The sequence below is a fragment of the Ictalurus punctatus genome, chromosome 16 (assembly GCF_001660625.3).
Source record: "Ictalurus punctatus breed USDA103 chromosome 16, Coco_2.0, whole genome shotgun sequence".
Taxonomy (NCBI): Eukaryota; Metazoa; Chordata; class Actinopteri; order Siluriformes; family Ictaluridae; genus Ictalurus; species Ictalurus punctatus.
The window spans coordinates 10,214,800-10,237,054 of record NC_030431.2 but is presented as its reverse complement, the minus strand read 5'-3'; the positions used below and the strand labels follow the sequence as shown (position 1 = coordinate 10,237,054).

Sequence of the window (22,255 nt, the reverse complement as noted above, 5' to 3'; positions counted from 1 at the left end):
TAAAGAGAACCAAATTAAACAAGGGAGGCAAAAAAATATTATACTTGGTCATTTATTTATTAAGGAAAATGATCCAATATGACATATCTGTGAGTGGTAAAAGTATGTGAAACTCTAGGATTAGCAGTTTAATTTGAAGGTGAAATTAGAGTCGAGTTTTCAATTTTTAATTTTCAATCAATGGGATGGCAATCACATGTGAGTGAGGACTTTGTTTTATTTAAAGAACAGGGATCTATCAAAGTCTGATCTTCATAACACATTGTGGATGTGTATCATGGAATGAAGAAAGGAGATTTCTGATGACCTCAGAAAAAGAGTTGTTGATGCTCATCAGGCTGGAAAAGGTTACAAAACCATCTCTATAGAGTTTGAACTCCGACAATCCACAGTCAAACACTGATACCCTCCCCAGGAGTTGTCAACCAACAAAGATCACTCCAAGAACAAAATGTGTAATAGTCTGCAAGATCACAAAGGAGCCCAGGGTAACATCGTAGCAACTAAGGGCCTCTATCACATTGGTTAATGGTTCATGAGTCCACAGTCAGGAAAACACTGAACAACAATGGTGTACATGGCAGGGTTGCAAGGAGAAAGTCACTGCTCTCCAAAAAGAACATTGCTGCCCTTCTGAAGTTTGCTAACAATCACGTAGACAAGCCAGAATGCGATTGGAAAAAATGTTTTGTGGACGGATGAGACCAATATAGAAATTTTGGTTTAAAAAAGAAGGGTTATATTTGGAGAAAGGAAAACACTGCATAAGAACCATATCCCATCTGGGAAACATGGTGGTGGTAGTATCATGGTTTGGGCCTGTTTTGCTGCATCTGGGTCAGGATGACTTACCATCATTTATGGAACAATGAAGTCTGAATTATACCAGTGAATTCTAAAGGAAAATGTCAGGACATCTGTCCGTGAACTGAATCTCAAGAGAAAGTGGGGTATGCAGCAAGACAACAACCCTAAGCACAAGTCATTCTACCAAAGAATGGTTAAAGAAGGATAAAGTTAATGTTTTGGAATGGCCAAGTCAAAGTCCTGACCTTAATCCAATAGAAATGTTGTGGAAGGACCTGAAGCAAGCAGTTCATGTGAGTAAACCCACCAACATCCCAGATTTGAAGCTGTTCTGTACTGAGGAATGGGCTAAAATTCCTCCAAGCCGATGTACAGGACTGATCAACAGTTACCGTACACGTTTAGTTGCAGTTATTGCTGCACAAGGGGTTCACACCAGATACTAAAAGCAAAGGGTCACATACTTTTGCCACTTTCAGATATGTAATATCGGATCATTTTCCTCAATTAATAAATAACCAAGTATAATATTTTTGTCTCATTTGTTTAACTGGGTTCTATTTGTCCAATTTTAGGACCTGTGTGAAAATCTGATGATGTTTTAGGTCATATTTATGCAGTAATATAGAAAATTCTAAAGGGTTCACAAACTTTCAAGCACCACTGTATGTGTATGTGTATTTTTGTGGGTTGGGGGGGGGGGGGGGGGGGGGTGCATGTATGCTTGCATATTTATCTGTGGAAATGTAATTTTGTGAATTTGTTTTTGTTTAAAGTTTGAAATGCATACATATTCTGTTACTGTCATAGATTCTTGACAGCACACATTTTTTTTTCTCCTTTTTCTTCTGTTCTAGTTTCTCTCCTGCTATCTAGTATGTGTCACAGTGGTAGGCTCTATTCTTTATCTGCAGATTAATAATGCAGTCCTTTTGTTCCAGTCTTGCTTTTCTTATACACCTTTAACAATGCAGCGTGGAAAGCAAATCTATGAGCTGCCACCTGTGACTGCACAAGTGATTCTTTTCATGTGACTCTGATGAAAATGCACTGAAGCAGATGCATCCCTGTACGTAAAACTCATAGTGTCATAAACCCACACACACAGCTCAAATATGATAGGTCATTTTGATCAGAGAGTAAACTCAAATAAAAGTGTTTAAATTGACTGGCTTTGCAAACCAAAAAAGAGAGAGATTTAATTGATCACCTTTTTGCCCTTACCTGCCATTAGGAGGATCTCCAATAACATTTGAAGGTTTTGCGTGTTTCCATAAATACTGTATTGTTTGCACAATAAGGCCTGTGATACTATCAAGTAATTAGAATGTGTTTTTAAGACACAATGGAGGAAACAGTGCCGTAACAAGACCAAGCTGACTTCGCTATTAAATTAGTATTTTTAAAGTAGCACTGTTTCTGGTCCTGAGCTACAGCTGTGTGGAGGTCAGACCTGTCAATCAAACTACATGCTTTATAAAGATCAGACAGGTCTGATCTTCTGTATACAGAAGAAGGTTTACTTAGAGAGCGGTGAGCAGTCCTGCTATTTCTTAAGCTTCCTATGATCTAAATCATCCCCTGGCATCTTATATAGATCAGTGGAGTAATCTTGAACAACTTTGATGGACTTTTGGATGTCAAAGGCAGACGTCTTCAGAAATGCTTAAATGTGACAGGCCAAAGTATTATTGAGCAAACAAACACCTTCCCAAGGGTTTCTCTAAACTTATACCACCATTTTACGGCAGCCATGTTTTTGCCCCAGAATAACAGGAATTAGAGTCATGTTTATTCACCTACACCTGCTCTAGGAGCTGTGATCAGGGTGGAGAGGGTTATTTTAAAAATGTATTCAATTACAGTTACAAATGACTTCGTAAAAAATGCAATCAATAATGTAATCCAAGTATCACAATATGAAAGTAATGTAATCTGATTATTTTTGGATTACTTCAAGGTCACATATGTCAATAAAGTCAAGAGAAAAGCAATATGATCTAAAATACTTTTATTTGGAGCTTATCTTAGAGCTTGAAAACATGTTCAATATTTGGATTTGTTTTAATTAAATAAATAAATAAATAAATAAATAAATAAATAAATACAAGAGCACTGTCCCTGATAACATTACATATGGGAAGCCAAACAACTGAAAATCTGGTCCAAACTGAGCTTCTCAGAAGAATCATGTAGCGCAGACCAAATACCTGCATGACCCACTGGGTAGCATGGCGTAAATCACTGAAGAGTGCAGCACTGACCAATTGATATGTGCAACCCACTGGACAGCGCGATGCGAGTGGGTTTTAAATGCTCTGCGTGGACCATTTTGGCCTCCCAGCACGATACCTGTGTGACCCACTGAGCCACGCAGCATAAATTCATTTGAATTCTTCTACAAAATTCTATTCTACAATACTTCTGCTATAACAGATGGCACACAGGGCTAGGAGAATATTTGTTTTAAATAGTCCTAAAATTCTTAACAGAATTGACAAAGCCCTTGAAAGAGAGAATAATAGACACACAGCAGAAATAGCTATCAAAACAGTGTTCTTAATATTGTTCAAAACACTGTTACAATGAATGCAGACTTTAATACACTGAAAAAGACACCCTATTAGCATCACATAAATGTTTGGATCTTAAAATCTTTGGGTTACAATTTTTAAGAAGAGAGAAAGAGAAAGTACACAAAAAGATGGCGCCCTTGCCCCACCACACACTTCCCACACCAAGGCTTTGGGAGTGTTGCCAAATAAAACACAGACACACAAATTTCAAAGATCTCTCATTTATTCAAAGAATGGCAGAGTATATATCATGCTTGACATGCAACATAGACAATGGGTTAACTACTGATTGGCTAGGCAGAAGTGCATATTTGCCTAAAATAGGAAGCATATCAGTGTTATTCGGGAAGGTATGCAGATGCGCACAAATGGTATTAGGGGAGACAAAGGAATGCACAAATGGTGAGGGGCTTTATCTTTCTATACCTGGTTGGGAAGAGTTAAAGATGTTAACACAGGAACAAAGAGAGTGTTAACAAGGGAACAGAGAAGGGGGGTGGGGGAGGGGGTGGGGGGTTCACAGTAAACTTATAAATGCCCTCTTACACTTGCAATCAAAATTATTCAAACCCCACTGTAAACCAGATTTATTGCCAAAACGTACAGACTGTTTGCAATGAACAAATCAAATAAAAGCTACTGAAAAAGTTCAACACAACGAATGCTTCAAGTGGTTTCCACAAATTCAACTGAAAATGCAACTTATAATGATTTCTCCAGTTTAAAAATTATTTAGCCCCTTCATGGCAATCAACTTTATAAATATTTCGGGCAATCATCTTTATAAATATTTCGATTGCTTTTGTTTGATTTGTTCATTGCAAACAGCTGAAAGTCTGTACATTTTGACAATAAACCTGATTTGCAATGGGGATTGAATTTGATTGCAACTGTAGGTCCCAACGTGACCTGTACAAACTCTTCCCATAAGCAGTAAGGAATGCCCAGGGATCCATGAGCCTGCGCCAGCTCCCACCACTAACATGCTCCCTCCAGACATCTCAAGGCTAATACAAAAAAATATATATGTGTATGTGTTATGGTGAGATGAGAAGCGGCCACCTAAGGGCTGCTTGATTGTGAATTTTCTCCTTTCTTGGGTGAGGTTGTTCTAGTCGGGCACCTTTCTGTCCACTGTCATGGATCCACTGGGTTTGAGAGTCAGTGAGTACGGCTGTGCAAATGACGGCTTTTGCCATTGTGGGAGGTCCAAAAGTCCTTCTTCAACCTTCCTGGGATTGAAGCTTTTCTAGCATTGTATCACCTAAAGGGGAGTAGGTTTCTCTGCAGGTAAAGGGAGAGAAGCAAAGACATTACCATGCTCATTGTAAAATTTTTCAGTTGAATCACCGACAATAACGTCCAGGTCTCCTGTAAAAGAAACACTAGGGTTAGCTTTAGTCCACTGGAACTGGTCTGCCCATTATGATTTCAAAAGGAGATAATTGAGACTTTGGATTTGGCATCATGGATGTGAGGAGAGGGTGAGCCCTCTTTGGCAGCCCACTAAGCCATCTCTTCTGCCAAACAATTAACAAGCTGCATAAAAGGTGCAGTAACATTTAACTCATCAGGAGCATCAGAGTTATGAGAGTTAAAGGGCGTGACGGTAGTGGAGTCAGCTGTACTTCCTGAATCATTGTCAGTTTGAGTGCTATCACTGATTTAGACTGACCACTTCAACCCATGTCTAATGATTTATATACAGAACAAATAACACACAACAAGGACAACATACAAGAAAGACAACAGAAAGGTGCAACGTGATGGTAAAGTATGCTCAAACAACAAGAGGAACAGAGAAAAAGAAAGCAACAGTGCGCATAACCAAGATAGACTCGGTTCATCCTACTATATCAAAATTCTTTGTAAATAGGGTTATATTATTTATTTATTTAGAATAATGCAGAGAGAAACACTACTCAGCGGCCGTAGCCAAATAAAGCCTAATCTTAAAAATAAAACACAATAAAGAATTTTTCTTAATAAAATAAAGCCTTTTTTTTTTTTTTTTTTTTTTTTTTTACACAACACAATAAAGATTCACCTAACAGTTACTTCCAATTGCTTCCATAGTCCACCACAGAATATTTATGCAACACATGTAGTATAATTGTGATATATAAGATATCTACTTCAAGGCAGAGCAAACAAATTAAAATTATTCTTACCTCTCAGTAGATATCCTAGAACAAGCCCCCATAAAACTGTTATGATTTTTGAAGAGAGGGTTGCGATGTCACGAAAAGAGAAAGAAAACGTACACAAAAAAACGGTGCCCTTGCCCCGCCACACACTTCCTGAATGCTATATGGGAAGGTACGTATATACACGCAAATGGTATTCGGGGAGACAAAGGAACGCGCAAGTAGTGAGGGGATTCATCTGTCTGTACCTGGTTGGGAAGAGTTAAAAGTGTTAACACAGAAACAAAGAAAGTGTTCATTCTTTGCCATGTAATATGAAGCAATGTGATAACATAAAATAAAAAATGTGACCTTATATGGCCATGGGCATTGTTGACAACTGACAAGAGAGAACCAGAACTATAATCAAGCAGCTGTCTATATTGTGTTATGTCAAAAGATTAATTTCTTTGGTTTAAAATAACAAATATTGTAATCCTGATAGCATTCAACAGGGATAAAGCGGTATAGAAGATGGATGGATGGATGAATGGATGATAGTATTCAGATTTTTTTTTACAAAATGTACCTGTAATCTGATTACTTTGTTTTTTGACATAACTGTAACCATTGACATAACTGTAACCATTTTTTTGTATCCTGATTACGTAACACAGTTACATGTATTCCGTTACTCCACAAGCTTGGCTGTGATATGTGTTGGATAAAATGGACCTGTCTTCTGCTATCCACTTTAGCATGGGATCTGTGGGAGGAATTAATCAGAGGAATTTAGAGGAATCTGAAGTTCTGAACATATACAGTCATGTGAAAAAACAAATACACCCTATGGAAATTTTTTTTTTGGCAAGCAAACATTTGATCCTCTTTGAAACAGTGCCCATTAATAAAGGTGATACACTCTATCAGATGACATATAATATTGATTTTTTTTGTAGTAATTCTCACAATTTAAATGAATAGAAAAACAGATTAGTCACATGGAAAAAGTAAGTACACCCCTACATGTATCACACCTTCAAATACATCAAATTTGAATCAAGATTGGGTGCCAGTGATTATAACTTGCTTAGGGAGTACAGGTGGAACTGGTCTTATTTATTGAATAATACATAAAAAAATAATAAACAATTTATTGAAGCATGGTGGTGGAAATGCTTTGGAAATGGTTTGGTGTTGCTGAGCTGCCTCAGTGATTTCAACTATGAATTCTGCATCATATCAAAGAATTCTTGAAGATAATGTGAGGCCATCTGTCCAAAAGTTGAAGTTGAACCAAAAGTGGACCTTTCAACAGGATAATGATCCTAAGCACACTAGCAAATCTGCCAAGGAATGTTCTTAAAAAGAAGAAATGGAGCGTTATGGGATGGCCTAGTCAAAGCTCGGATTTGAATTTTGTGTGTGTGTGTGTGTGTGTGTGTGTGTGTGTGTGTGTGTGTGTGTGTGGTGGGGGGTGAAATGGGCAGTACATGCAGAAAACCCTCAAACATCTTGCAACTAAAGGAATATTGTATGGAAGAGTCATCCAAAATTCCAGCAAGCCTCGTGGACAATTATGCAATATGCTTAAAAGAAGTTATTTCTACTAAAGGGGACAATAATTGTTTCTGAAGCCAAGAGTCTACTTATTTTTTCCGCAGACGAATAAAATATCTATTGATATTTTTGTTGAATAAATGATTGAAAAAGCTATTTTTCCTTGTGGTCTTGTTTAAGTATATCAACTTTATAAATAAGCACTTTTTCAAAGACGATCAAATGTTTGCTTGTCCAAATACTGTATTCCAAAAAAGCCAACAATTTCCATGGGGTGTACTTATTTTTTCACATGATTGTATTTAGCCTCCTGTTAGTAGCTATTGAAGATGCTCGAATTGTTCAAGTGAGTGATGAGCAGAGGTTATAATTTCTTTTATGTTGGTTATTTGGGTTACCTGGTTGGTTATTAGGTAACTTGGCCAAGGGTCCCAAATCATCCCTTTACCATTCATTTTGGACAGTAGCTCTATTCAGGGAGGAAACAAGAAGGGCTCTGCAATCTAACTGTTGAATTCTGTGGAATTCGGTCAGAATCAGCAGAAGAAATGGAATTGCATAAAGTAGACAGTGGGGCATGTCATGGCCAGTGTGCCCTGACCTATTGTACTGGCATGCTAAAAACCTTTGTAATTGGTGCCATTTGGAAGAGCACATTGGGTGTCATGATCTGCATATTGGCTTCAAGTCAGATCCAGGCTAAAGCAATGTAGAGGGTGGTTATCATGGCCTGTTTGGAGCCTTCCAGAGATACTAGTTTTTAGAGCTGGTAGAGGCTAATTCAGATTCAATTCTGGATGCTGCTGAAACCATCACAGTTCAATTATTGGTTCTCTGTCAGACTAGAAATGGATAAGGAGTAGGAGTGAGAACCAGCTCTCAGACTATAAGGAGGGCTGAATAGTGTGAGCCTCTGCATCAGCATCACTCTACAGGCACAACAGGGGACATCTGAACTGGAGACTGCTGCTCTATGATGTTTAATGCAGATGCAGCAGGCACATAGCTGGTGTTTGCCCTTAGTGTCCAGGGAGCTTAGACACTGGCTGAACAAAAGAATGTCTCATTCATAGTTATTCAATTGATAGCTTGCTAGCTATGTGTGTCTTCCTCACACAACGAATGTCATGCTTTTATTGAGTTCTTGATTACATGCCATAGTGAAATGGACATGAGCCTAATGGATACAGTTTGCAAGCAATCTAAATGCCAGTTGTCAAATTATCAAAGATTCACAAGAGATGCACCATTGCTTGATAGTGAACAGAGTAGTAATGTTTGAATCAATAAATGGGAAATTTAGCCAACAAAACTCTCAGAATTAATCTGTGATTATTTGTAAGAACAGGCAGTGATCAGTTGGGTCAAGAGCAACCATGAGATTCCTGTTCGTCAAATGCTGTGACTTCATTTACTTCACATATAACTACAGAAATTGTTGTGTATGATGCTTATAATAAAAGTGAGCAGAATAAAAGTGAGCAGAATTCCTTAGTGAATTTGCAGACTTGATCTCAAACCTGGTTGTTTCTGTAGATAAAGCATTAATCATTGGTGATTTTAATATTCATTTTGATAACCCAGAAGACTCTCTGAGAACAGCGGTTGTTTCCATCTTAGATTCAGTAGAGGTTAATCAGAATATAATAATACCTACTCATAATGGTGGTCACACTCTTGACCTGATACTAACATACGAATTAAATATAGAAAATATTATAATTTTTTCGCAGTCTGAAGTTGTCTCAGACCATTATCTTATCTCGTTCATAATAGGTATTGATCATAATGTTTCCACCTCGCCTTGCTACCGCGTAAAACGTACTTTCACATCAGACACTGCACTGAGCTTCATCAATAACCTCCCAGAGACATCAATTATATTTGGATCACCGTCTGATCCCAGGGAACTCGTTCAGGCGACTGAATGTTTAGAGTCAACGCTCCGGTACACGCTAGACAGAGTGGCTCCACTCAAAACTAAATTAATTAGAGAGAAAAAGCTAGCACCCTGGTATAATGATCAAACGTGTACCTTAAAACAGACCACTCGACAATTAGAACGTAAATGGCATTAAACCAAATTGGTAGTATTTCCAACAGCATGGAAGGAGAGCCGACTGAACTATAGAAAATCTCTTAGCGATGCTAGAAAAGTCTCTCTCTCCACCTTAATAGGATATAAAAACAATTCAAGATTTCTATTCAACACAGTAGCAAACTTAACTAGGAATAAAACCACTACAGAAATAGGCACACAATCATTACATAGCCAGATTTCATGAATTTTTTCATTGGTAAAGTTGAAAATATTAGATGTGAAATTCAGGCTATTAAATTAAAACCAGACAATATTATAACTAACCCTATAGATGATAATATAGCAATATCTGATCAACGTTCAGAATGTTTTACTCACCTTAGAGAGACCAAACTAGCTTCATTAATCTCTTCAGTGAAATCATCAACTTGCATACTAGATCCCTTACCTATACGTTTCGTTAAACAGATTTGTCCTGAAGTAATTGAAACGCTTCTAAATATAATCAATTCTTCTCTTAGCACTGGCTATGTACAAAATCATTTAAATGAGCAATTATTAAACCCCTGCTTAAAAAACCTGACCTTGAACCCTCTGAACTGTCCAGCTATAGACCTATATCAAATCTCCTCTTTGTCTCCAAGATATTAGAAATGGTTGTAGCACAGCAGTTATGCTCGTACCTACATAGGAATAACATTCATGAAATGTATCAGTCAGTGTTTAGGCCTCATCATAGCAAAGTAGTAAACATCATAGTTATCGTAGTTAAAGCATTAAACGACCTACTACTGGCCTCTGATCAAAGTTGTGTCTCGTTGCTTGTATTACTCGTCCTTAGTGCAGCTTTTGATACTGTAGATCACACTATTCTCCTTGATAGATTAGAAAATGTTGGCATTAAGGGAACAGTCCTCTCCTGGCTCAGATCTTAGTTGACCGATCGATATCAGTTTGTAGATATAAATGGCGACTTCTCCATGCATTCTGAGGTTAAATTTGGCGTTCCACAAGGTTCTGTTTTAGGCCCACTACTTTTTACCTTATATATGCTACCTCTAGGTCAAATTATTCGTAAACATGGAATTAGCTTCCACTGTTATGCTGATGATACACAGCTGTATGTTTCAGCAAAGTCAGATGACAGACAGCAGCTTAGTAAAGTTGAGGAATGTGTAAAGGACATTAGACGTTGGATGCTTATTAACTTCCTCTTACTTAATTCTGATAAGACAGAAGCACTTCTACTAGGACCACATGTAGCTAGAAGTAAGCTTTCTGATCACACAGTAACTCTGGATGGACTTTCTTTTTCGTCATCTGCAGTAGTAAAAGACTTTGAAGTAATTATTGACTCCAGCCTATCATTTGATGCTCATGTGGATAATATTACTAGGATAGCCTTCTTTCATCTCAGAAATATTGCTAAGATAAGAAATATATTGTCACTACATGATGCAGAAATTTTAGTTCATGCTTTCCTCACTTCTAGACTAGATTATTGTAATGTCTTACTGTCTGGATGTTCCAGTAAGAGCATAAACAAACTCGAGGTTGGTCCAGAATGCAGCTGCTAGAGTCCTAACTAAAACAAGAAGATACGACCACATCACCCCGATCTTATCCACACTGCACTGTCTCCCAGTGAAACCACACATTAATTATAACATACTATTATTACCTATAAAGCACTAAATGGTCTCGCGCCACAGTATCTAAGCGACCTTTTGGTTTTCTATGATCCTCCACGCCTACTTAGATCAAAAGGTGCAGGCTATTTGTTGGTACCTCGAATAGCGAAGGCTACAGCAGGGGGAAGAGCTTTCTCTTATAGAGCCCCACAGTTATGGAACAGTCTTCCAATTAGTGTTCGGGACTCAGACACAGTCTCAGTGTTTAAGTCTAGACTTAAAACGTATTTTTTTTTACTCAAGCTTACCATGACTAGACTTTCTATTATGCTAAGCACAGTCCTAAAAATATCTTCTCTCCCTCTTTCCATCTCCAGGCTCCCCGTGTCCCTGCCTGTGCAGGATAAGTGGTACAGAAAATGGATGGATGAATGGATAACCTAGAGATAACAAATGAGTAATTGAGGAATCCAAGTTTAGTCATCATAACAGCTTTTTTGTGCATTTGTCTGTTGACTTCATCAGGAATGATGATGATGAATTTTTAGGGGATGGAAAATACAACATATTACTAAATATAAAACCTTTATTAAATAAATGCCATACAACTTATTTACATTAATTTTAAGAAAAAGTTATAACTGATGTCAGTGGTTCAGTCAGAGGATGAGATTTAAGAACTGTCTTGATTCAGATGTTCACATATGATCTTCTCTGGCTGTTCACAGACCATGAAAAGACTTTCAGGATTTTAACATTTTCACGCCCACAGACGACCAGAACGGGTCCTAGTTAGAGGTCCAGATACTGAATCTGCATTGAAGGTCTCAAACATACAGGTTAGTGTCTGGACCAACCCACGTGACACAGACGTCACGTATGGGTGTCCCCGAAAGACGTTACTACTCTGAACGTCTTCCAGACAGTTTCGGACTAGTGTGTATGTGTGTGTGTGTGTGTGTGTGTGTGTGTGTGTGTGAGAGAGAGAGAGAGAGAGAGAGAGAGAGAGAGAGAGAGAGAGATTCAGAATCGATAATCTCATATAACTGTTTGACCGTTTCCCATTTTTCTCATCTCATTATAAAATATTTCATCACATTCGTCAGCAGGAGCCTGTTATCATTTGTCTATTCTTAGGTTACTATTAATATCAGACATCGCACGTGCTCCAGCATGGTCCCCACCTTTATGGGCTCCACCTCAAATTACTTCCTCCTTTGTCCCATAGTGCACTGCATAGAGTGTAAAATCGATTATTTCGTAGCCTACACAGCGCGCTTTATATAGGAAGCGATGTGTTTGGGATTGAGCCACGGATGGCTGAACAGAGCGCTACCGCGCAGGCGCAGTGCTCGCTACCGCAGCCAGGGGGCGTGAACATGGCGTCCTGAGCAGGACCACACAGCCGGAGACCGCATCGTTTCACTGGGCTTTCCGAGCGAGCAAGACAGAGGGAGAAGCAGCGTGAGAGGAGGACCTTTTCAACAAACGCAGAGAAAGTACGCTTTTGGTGTTCGTATGCGTCGCAGGAAAGGATAGACGGGATTAAACAGCAGCGGTGTCATTTGCTTAGCGGTTTCTGTTGTTGTTGTTTTATTTATTATTTTTCCCCCCGCTAATCCAATTTTCATGCGGTTGCAAAAAGCCAGTCGGTGACGCGAAACAGGTGAGAGCCGAGGCGGCCGCTCCTTATTTTCGGGATTTGGGCTGGAAATGGCGAGCGAGAAGCCGCTTACGGCGCCGCTGGCGGAGCGAGAAGCCACGGGCGGCGGGGACGCGATGGTGTCTGGCTCGGGCTCCGTTGTGCTGCCGGCTGGCGTCATCAACCCCGCGGTTCCGATCCGCAACATCCGCATGAAGTTCGCCGTGCTGATCGGTCTCATCCAGGTCGGCGAGGTCAGCAACCGGGACATCGTCGAGACCGTGCTGAATCTGGTGAGTGGAGGAGAAAGCTTCATCATCTGCCCACAATGGCTCTCATCTTCCCCCATCCCCATCTGTGTGTTATTCCCCGCGCTCTGGCCTCGCACTGCCTCTGCTGCTGCTGCTGCTGCGAGATGATGTCATTTAGAGCATCTAAATCAGGTGCAGCAAAGATCTCAACTCAAACCCCTATCCAAAAGCTCCATATTATCATAATGTATTCCCTAGAGGAATTGCTCAGGGCCTCACTGCCTTTTGTTGACAGCGCGATCGCATCAAGATAGCAGCCACTATTATTATTATTATTATTATTATTATTATTAGTGGACAGAGAAGACCAAAAACACAGCACTGTAATTGGATCAGGTCGCTCATTTCATTTCCAGCCTGTTATAAGGTGTGTGTGTGTGTGTGTGTGCGCGCGCGCGCGCGCGCGCGCTGCGTTTAGACATTGCTATTCAGACACAGATCGGGTAGCGTTATCCTCTGGCTGGTACAATGACTTGCCAAATATCCTCCTGTCTGCGCGTGCTTTTGTTTCTCCTCTCAGTGCTGAAACAGTACACAGGCCCACAGCACATCCGGTGGTGTGTTCAGAGCCGATCTATGTTTATGGATGGGGGGAAAAAAGAAAGTACTTGATGAGCTGGTGCGATATTATTAGGGCAGTAGGGACGAATTCATTAATATTCAGCAGGCGTGAAGGCGGCTGCTGTCGTGCTGATTTCTTTTCACACAGGGATATCTGGCACATGTTCCACCCTGATCTTTAAAACTACTGAATGGTTAGAGAAAGCAGTCGGAGCTTGTAAGGCTGGATAGTAAGAGTTTGGCCACACAGAAGGGTTTAAAGCAGGGTTTGTGTGAGCACTTGTTATGAAACAGCCCATGTGTTATCAATGCGTGCGCATGTGGCTTCTGCTTAGCTCATACAACTCCATGAGGGAAACTACACGATGAGGCCTTAACCAGGTCTGTTGTGTTAGAGGGGAAGTGTCTTGTGTGAAACCCCACAGTCACGTGCAGAAATAAGGGTAAGTCGGGCTTTAATTGATGAGATCACGCATTTGATCGCCTACGAAAGAGTCGGGATTGGGTAGATCTGATAAATATGGCCTGAGTAATTCTCTATTGTAGATGCTGCAGCGCTCTCAGTGCGCATGAATCCACCAGGACAGCATGTGGAAGCAGGTGGAGGAGGAGGAAGAAGGAGGAGGGGGTTGCTGCAGTGGCGTCGCGCTCGGAAACCTGGACTGAGTGGATGGGGCTGTGGAGGACAGATCAGGGGAGGAGGAAGAGAAGGATGGGGATGATTGGGAGTACTGATGCGTATCGCGGGGCTTTAAGAAAGAGTTGGAGAAACGTCAGGAAGGCAGGAGCGAGTGCGTGTAGGTGGGCTAGACCTCATGCATTATGCAGCCTCAGCTGAAACCACAGATTGTAATCCATCGATTGATCCAAACTGCCATTTCGAGGAGCAGATGCGGCGATCGGTTAATTAATAGGCTTCTCCGCAGAGGCTTAACCACAGGAGCTCGTACCATTCAGCGAAAGTAGATACACAGAACAAGTGCTTGCACTGTAGACTAGATTTATTAAAGCTTGGATTGTAGCTTGAATTCACACACAGTCATGTGAGTCTGTATCAACACGCAGCAGCTTTGGTCAGTTCTAGGCTTTTCTGAGACTGAGACCTACTTTGTGTGCCACATTGTGCTCCATTTATGTCCTCAGGCCCATGGGAGGCTGAATGCACATGTTGTTTCAGGACACATGTTGTCCGGCTGTGAAACACAGAACTCAAGTAATGCCCTCAACTGAAGCATGGGGATGTTAATCCTTCCTTCGCTCATAGACAAATGACTCACCTTGAGGTGAGGGATGATCTTATTAAAAGGAAGGTGTAGAAGAACATACAATGTGAGTCCATGTGAGTCGTTTTAAATACCAGTAGTTTTAAGTCTCTTTTGAGATTGAGGTTTTTGGTTCCATTACGTTATGAAATAAAATCTTGAATTTTCCTGAAATCTACTTCTCGTCATAAGTACTGTTCAGCCAGGAAGAGATTTCGGGACACATGACGTCTGTTAAGTAATGTTGCTGGAGGTTGTCTGTAATAATTCTGAAAGATATGATAACGGGATGAGCAATCTGTGTATAAATCACAGAGATGGGAATGTCTTGCACAATGTATGTAAATTCCATGCAGACTACATCATTTTAAAACAAGCTGATCGTTTAGACCTGTATTATAAGCACTTGTTGTAGGGTGCATGACTGCACAAGTTCCCACTTGTCATTAAACAGTCACATGAAAAATTAAAAACAATTGTGTATATTTTATTGTACTTTTCATAAAAATAGGAAAGAGCTCTTCCTGGCATCTGTTTATACTGAAGAAAAAATGCAAACCCTCTTTTTCCACAGGATCTAATGGAATCTTTACCAAAATGTCAATTTGCTCGGTGTATATATTACCTGGGGATATTGTATAGAAGGTAAACTCCGGCTTTCCAGACACGTGCACGTGCAGTCTGGAAAAAAATGACTGAAATGACGGATTTGCATGAGACTAAAATCCCAGAGACACACTGGAAATAATTACCCTACCCTAATAAAAACTCCAATCCAAGCAAGGCGATAGTCTCATTTCTGGATTTCCGTGTAGGTCTTGTGAGCTCTGGCCTGGTGCTGTACGGGTAACCCCCAGTGGAGCTGACATAGTTGCTATTGTAATCTTGGCAGCAGCAGCAGCATCCTACTGTTCAGACTCGGAGCAACTCAGCCTGAAAACTTTAATGTTTATTCTTAAATATGTTGCACATTGTGCCTACAACACTGTTTACTAGGTGAAGGTCAATTCATTATTTGGACACACAAATGAATGTAGTAGTTAAAAGTACATTTTGCATTTATGACCATTGCTGTGTAAAAAATGAAAAATGTTCTGCTGAGATTGTAAAAATGCCTCCTGGTTATAAGATATTATTCACATTAGCATTTCACTATGCTGACTAACAGGCATCCTGCTGATGGATGGATTGATAGTGTGTATTTAAGGTTGAAGCAAATAAGGTTTGTGTATATATGCCCATATATACACGGATGGGGCGGGGCAAACTTTCCGTAGCCTTTATTTTGTTTATTTAAAATAAAATCCCCAAACTGAGTGTTACAAATATAAACTTCAGATTAAAACTTTACACAACTGTTTGTCCAAAACAGAAAATAACCCCCCCACACACACCAGAATATATATTATTCATTCAGGACTGAAGTTTAATTCGGTGCTTTTTATGCATCCATAAAAAATAATGTATAAATACTATAAAATAATTAACATTTATTTTATAGTATTTATGGATTATTTTTTATGGATGCACAAAAAGCACAGAATTAAACTACTGTCCTGAATGAATAATAAAAACTCACTTTTACTGTACCTTGTGGTTTACTCTGTCTTTAGACATATTATTTTACTTGTGTTTACTTTTGATCATAGTGTTTTAATTAGATATTACAGATCTTACTCGTGCTCGCACTCTGTATCAGCGCATCTACACCCCGGCCTCGTTACTAACACACCACTTCTGTTATAATGAACGACAGAATTTACACTGCAAGCGCGCAAATACACCATATAATGACAATAAACTGGAATTAAACTAAACCTTTTAAGCAACTTGCACCAGTTTCCCCTGCCCCTTACACACAGTGGAGCATTTTGAATATTAATATAACTTTGTGTTCGTGCAGCACTGTTTGATCTTCGTGTTTAATATAAAATGCCCTCTGCCTTAGAGGACTTTCTTCCTCAGTCACGATTTCGACTCCGTCTGATTGAGACTGAGGTCATGTTGGGAATAAACGGTAACACTGACAGAAACAGTAAACTGAAGAAAGTCATTGTCAGTGACTCTGGGTGTCTGTGAATGCTAGCATGCGTATGAAGCAATGGTCATAGCAGATGTTCTGTTTCACTGCAAAGAAATCAGCAGAATGGTTGTGAATATTATAGGAGCTCATCTTTGATAAGCTTATGTTAGAACCTGTAATTGTGTCTCTGTGGAAAATTGGCTGCATTAGATTCATAGACTTCATAAATCCAAACATGATTAAGCACCTTGTATTTGTGACCATGTACTGTAACACAGAATTAGTCCTCACAGAAATCTATTTGTTTAGCCGATAAGGGCAGCTTACAGCCATGTGGCTTTAGACATTTTACTGCACTTGATAAAGCAGTAATTCCTTGAGACTGCAGCAAATCGAAACGCCATTGATGTTCCACTAAATGGGTGACCCCTCTTATTTTTCATGTGCCCAACAACGAAATTAACATGACTAATAGTGTAAGAAACACTCGCCATGTGCAAGCAAAGTGGAACAAAATATTAAATAAGCGGTGTGTTTTTGTAGAGATTCCCAACTCCTTTCTTTGCTCGCTCTCTCTCTCTCTCTCTCTCTCTCACACAAACACACACACACACGCACACACACTCAGAGAGCTACTGTAGGCTTGAGGTTTAAGTCTCCTGCCATTACCAGAGCATCATTGTTGCCATGGAAATGGAGCCATGGGACCTCAGCACTCACTTCCCACCTTACCAACTGTTGTGTTTTTTTTTGTTTTGTTTTTTTTTCCCCCAGCCGCATCAGCACATCCAACTGTGACTTAATCCATGGAATAATCTTTTTTTTTCTTTTCATTGCTCACCATCATTTTAATGATGCACATAACAAAGGAGAAAGCAATGAAACTAATATTTTTTGCCAAATAATGCTTGAATTGTGCTTTAAAGAACACGGCTGTGTGATTCGCCAAGACACCAGGGACACCTCAAGTCCATCTTTCCTCTTCTCTCGCTCTCTCTCTCTCTCTCTCTCTCATGACTCAGTCATTGTGATGGTGTCTCTCCATGATAACGCCTCATTAGTTCCATCCCTGCTTTGCAAAATCACCAAGGTCAGGAGTAGAGGCTCGACATCACACAGTCAGCACAAACCATCCTCGGACAGCGGGCAAATGCAGGACCAAGGCATTACTACAATGTGTAGAACAGAACAGAGCAAGCCAACACAGCCTAGGACAGTTAATCAGCAGCACATTCTGCCAGTCATCACTCAGCCTTCATCTTTAACAAATCATCAACACCATCTCTGTGCCATACAGTAGTGCAGCATGCTACAGCTCAGGACATGTGATGTGTACAGGACTAAACTATGACAACAAATGACAACATTCCAATAGCATGTATCTTGCTTACAGTAGCGTCATGCTGTTCTTGCTGGCTGACAGTTTAATTGAAACGGAATCTTGCCAGGCATCAGACACTGTCATACTCTGTCATGTGACTTTTGCTTAGGGGCAATTACTTACTAGTCTAGATAAACATAACTATGCATTTTTTTTCTGCGAATATTTATTTGGTTTTAAGTTTCAACATTATATTTATCACTGCTTTGCAATGGTGGATCATTGAGAAGTAATATCCACAGTAGGAAAAGAGGAGTTAATTAAGGGTTTACTCGCACAAATCTATAAAATACAGAAATAAGCCATAAATGAAATCAACACAAGCATGGCTAAGTGAACAGCAACATTTTATGGTGTATATGACTGAGATGTGTGACAGTAAAGTGACAATCTTCAAGAATTCTTTCCTGCATGTCATATTAATTTCTTTAGGGTATATTTATCAAATCTGAATTTGTGTAGTTTGTCAACTATACATTGATAGAATACGCTTCTGATTTTGGCCAGAGAAGAATTTTTTTTTTAGTCAACTGTATCAGGAAAAGTAAGACTCTTCGTGTGTCCATGCAGCAATATTCAGTCCCTGCAGGATTTTGCGATCGCAGAAATGAACTCAAAATCAAGAAAACTCTGCAGTATTCACTGGAGCCTTAAATTTTTCGAAATGACTACAGATTTTCCGCAGATTTGGGCCAAGACGCATCGTGACGTCATCACAACACGCGCTCAGCTAAAGCTATCTTCAAATCACATGAGTATAGCTAAAAGTTCTCGTTTACCAACAGACATCGCCGTAATTAGACCATGCAAAGCAATTTCCGGCAGTTTTAACAATTCAAGTAGTTTTCCTAAAGAATATGCACAAAAAACTCTGCATAGCAAGAACATGCAGAGAGTTCAACAGGCGCAGAGGCTCAAATGTAAAAATAGGGCTATATCACCAAAGAGCTTATTTTACTACTTTATCACCCTGGTGGACATTATAAACAGACTGTGTGTGGTCACAATAATGAGTATGAGAATGACACTACTAGTATAACCTAATGGTATTTTATTTTTACATTTAGAGAAATAGTAGTAGTTAAAGTTTTCCACATTCTGTATTGCCTTCTTTTTCATCAATCTGTGTATCTGGTGCTTCCTTTTCATCTTCTTGTCCCCGATCAGATTCCACCTCTTCTAGCTCTCCCTGCACCTCAACATGCATCTCTGTTCTCATATATCTCCCTCTTTTTCTCCATATTCCACCTCCTCTTTTTCGCTCTCCTCAACATGCATATCTGACTGACATGCATATCTGATTTTTGCCGTCTAAATTTCATTTTAAAAAGATCAACTGAGATTTTAATGATCTTGTATCACAATTTTTTCATATCAGTTAGGCTACAGGACTATATTTACCATATTACTTAACAAGGGGCAAGTTACTATATGTATATAGTATAACTATATATATATATCGGTGTATGGCCGAACAGAACACTGGCTATCACAGCAAGCCTAACTCTTTGTAAACATATGATGCCTTTTTTCTGTTTCATATTGGCTCACTATTTTCACCCATGTTGATAAGGAACCTGTCCGTTTTGGTGCTTCCTTCAGGTTTTTTGTTTGGCATCGTGAATTTACTGACTATATAACATACATATAATATAACAAGGTTACTTGAATGTCTGGAAATGTAAGAAACTTGAGTAGCTAGTACTTACCAACACATTTCCTCTCAATCAATTTGAAATCTAACGGCGATAAGCATATAAAATTCTGCTAATATTAGAAAAGGTTAGTAAAAGAGCTAGTGGTTTCAGCATACCTGTCTGCATGTTGAAGCAAGACACATCGCGATCGAGTCATGACAACGAGACTATCTGACTGCAGACTCGAGTCGGACAAATAAATAGGAAAATTCTCAGACTTTATGATTAATTTGCTACGGTTTTGTGCATGCTCTCATGTTGAATTCAAATGCTTTTTACATAATATAATTGTTTATTAATTAATGTTGAGAGGGGCACGTTTAAATAATTTAGAAAAGGGGCAGGGGCTCGAGCCCCCAGATCCCCTTCCTTCTGTATGTCCCTGCTGCACAAACACAATTATAGCTGTCAATCATATAAATAAAGAGAGTGAATAGAATTCGGAAGAAGTGATCAAAGTTTACCGACAATGATAATATGCATGTCAAATAAGTAAAGAATAAAACACGACCAGGTGTGCTGTTAGAGGAAGATACTCCTATATAGGGTGGTGTGATGTGGTGCAACTTGACGTGAAGGCCGCTACAATGGCATAGTTTTTATTGTCTTTTTACAGCATACCACAAAATGTTTTATTCTTCTTATACCACAGCAATTTCCCAACAGTTACATGGCATATATTGTATCTTCTTGTAGTCATGTTTAATATTGTACAATGTCTGCAAATCAAGTTAGTTCCTGTTATTACTTACTTTCTAATTTCTTCCTTCTGAAGTTAATAAAACATGCAGCTTGTTACAACTTTACCTTTGCCTGTTACAGAGTTGACACTGGGGTCTCCTTTCAAAAATGCTAAATAAACGTCTCCTCACAGAAATCTCAAAGCTGCATTAGCTAAAAGATTATCCTTTTTTTCAAGATTAGAACTGTGTCTGAAATCTTGGTCTCAGTCAGTGCGTTTACATGGACAACAATAATCCAATATTAACCCGATTAAGTCAATACTCTGATTAAGAAGCTAGCATGTAAACAGCGATTATTGATGACCTTAATCCAATTAAGGTCATACTCGAAGTAAACACAAATCGAATTAAGACAGGTGGAGTACTCCTGTTTTAGTCGTATTATCAACATGTATTACAGACATGTACACACCTTAATCGCACCATTAACGTTGTGTGGGAGTTTTCACCACATTTTGTGACAGGACACGATCACACCCGGCAGTGTTCAACCGTTTTACGGCAAACGAGAGCATGGCTGCATCTGAAACCGCGTACTTGCCTACTATATAGTAGGTGACACAAATACATTTATCTCGGCTACTATATAGTAGGTAAGTACACGGTTTGGGACGCAGCCCACAGCTTCAAGCAGTCGTCTATTTGCACGTACCGTACAGCATGACAAATAATTAACCGTACTTGAAACTTTCGTAACAATTTAAAATAAAAACACCCAAAACTGTATACGGTACCATAACGAAGATGAACTGTATGTTGATGCATGAAATTCTGGAGGGACGTCGGACAGTGTGGCGCGGTGATGTAATGACGTGTGACGTTAATCGATCTATGTTCTATAATATGTAAAACCTGAACATGAAAGGAGTATTCTAAAAGCAACTCATGTAAACACCTTAATCACAATATTGTGTTACTCAGAATAAGGTCAATAATTAGATTACTGCTGTCCATGTAAACGTAGTGAGTGAAATCAATCACAGTTTTTTTTTTGTGATCGTTGTGGCCAAAGATGCTTGATTTTGCTGCGTTTTTTTTTTTCTTCTTCAGAATTTGTGAGTTTTTGGAGATTTTTTGTGGAAAGCTACTTGAATTGGCGAAATTGCAATTCTACAAAATTGTCTTTCACAGTGATGTTTGTGGGTAAATAGCTGTACTCTTGTTTGACACACATGAATTGAAGAGGACTTTGACTGAATGTGTGTTGTGATGTCACATGATGCTTCTTGGCCCAAATCTTTGAAATAAAATATCAAAGAAGGTAATGCGAAGCTTGCTTGATTTTACATTCATTTCTGCAATCGCAAAATCACTACTTCCTGGAGGGATGGACTTTTGCTAAGACCAGATATGCTCGATCCTGATAGGTGAACATTTCATGTGTTTAATGGGTGTGGCTTCATTGTATTGTTTAGATCACAGCTATACCAAATTGAAAACCTAAAACAGAAGGGTTAAAGTAATGAGAAGTTTATATATAACGATCAATTCAGTGTGGCCCTAAACAAACAGATAAGCTGGCAAATTGATTCATCACAAGCACCTAGATGTGTCAGTGGCTAATGCAAATGAGAACAAAGCCCAAGGGAACTTTGCTTCCAACTTATTAAGACAACTTTACACCAGAAATGACACAGCATTCCACAACCACTCTGTGATGCTTTCCACTTGATATAGGTCACGACATGTGCATGTAAAGTACACTATATGCAGTGCTTTTCCTGCACTGCTTTAGTAAATCTAACATGCAAATAATCTGTACCGATTGTCAGATTTTTACAACCATGCATCACCACTGTACATAATCATAAAGTTTGTTAAGCTTTTAAAGCAGTGGCTCAGAGTGATTTCATTAAGCTGAGACATTTCATTATAGATGAGCCATCAAGAGACA

The 22,255-nt window shown here is 39.3% G+C and overlaps 1 protein-coding gene across 7 annotated transcripts in view; it reads left to right on the top strand.

The window, feature by feature from the left end:
- Nucleotides 1-12,092: 12,092 nt before the first annotated feature.
- Nucleotides 12,093-22,255, top strand: part of nbeaa (neurobeachin a) — a 187,057-nt gene continuing 176,894 nt past the window's right edge. For all 7 annotated transcript variants that reach the window (XM_053686816.1, XM_053686814.1, XM_053686810.1 and 4 more), the window contains exon 1: nucleotides 12,093-12,676. In XM_053686816.1, coding sequence (XP_053542791.1) covers nucleotides 12,455-12,676 — 222 coding nt within the window. In that variant the 5' untranslated portion in view covers nucleotides 12,093-12,454. The remainder of the gene's footprint in view (nucleotides 12,677-22,255) is intronic.